At 62.7% G+C, this 228-nt stretch overlaps 1 protein-coding gene across 1 annotated transcript in view; it reads right to left on the reverse strand.

Moving 5' to 3' along the window:
• Positions 1-228, reverse strand: part of EMH_0044850 (uncharacterized protein) — a gene marked incomplete at both ends in the record, with an annotated part of 1,969 nt that overhangs the window by 1,324 nt on the left and 417 nt on the right. The window contains one exon of the mRNA XM_013496009.1: positions 1-154. Within this exon, the coding sequence (XP_013351463.1) occupies positions 1-154 (154 nt within the window). The remainder of the gene's footprint in view (positions 155-228) is intronic.

Raw genomic sequence — 228 nt, forward strand, 5'->3', positions numbered from 1 at the left:
ATGTTGTACTGCTGCTGCTGCTGCTGCTGTTGCTGCTGCTGCTGCTGCTGCTGCTGCTGCTGATGCGGCGGCGATCGGTGACGGCGAGGCAGTGCTCTGCTAATCCGTAGGCAGCAACGAGAGCCTCTGGCTGCAGACCAGAACCACTGAAGGCCTGCAGCAGCAGGAGCAGCAGCAGCAGCAGCAGCAGCAGCAGCAGCAGCAGCAGCAGTAGCAGCAGCAGCAGCA

This window comes from Eimeria mitis, genomic scaffold, assembly GCF_000499745.2.
Source record: "Eimeria mitis Houghton genomic scaffold, Emh_scaff1867, whole genome shotgun sequence".
NCBI lineage: Eukaryota > Apicomplexa > Conoidasida > Eucoccidiorida > Eimeriidae > Eimeria > Eimeria mitis.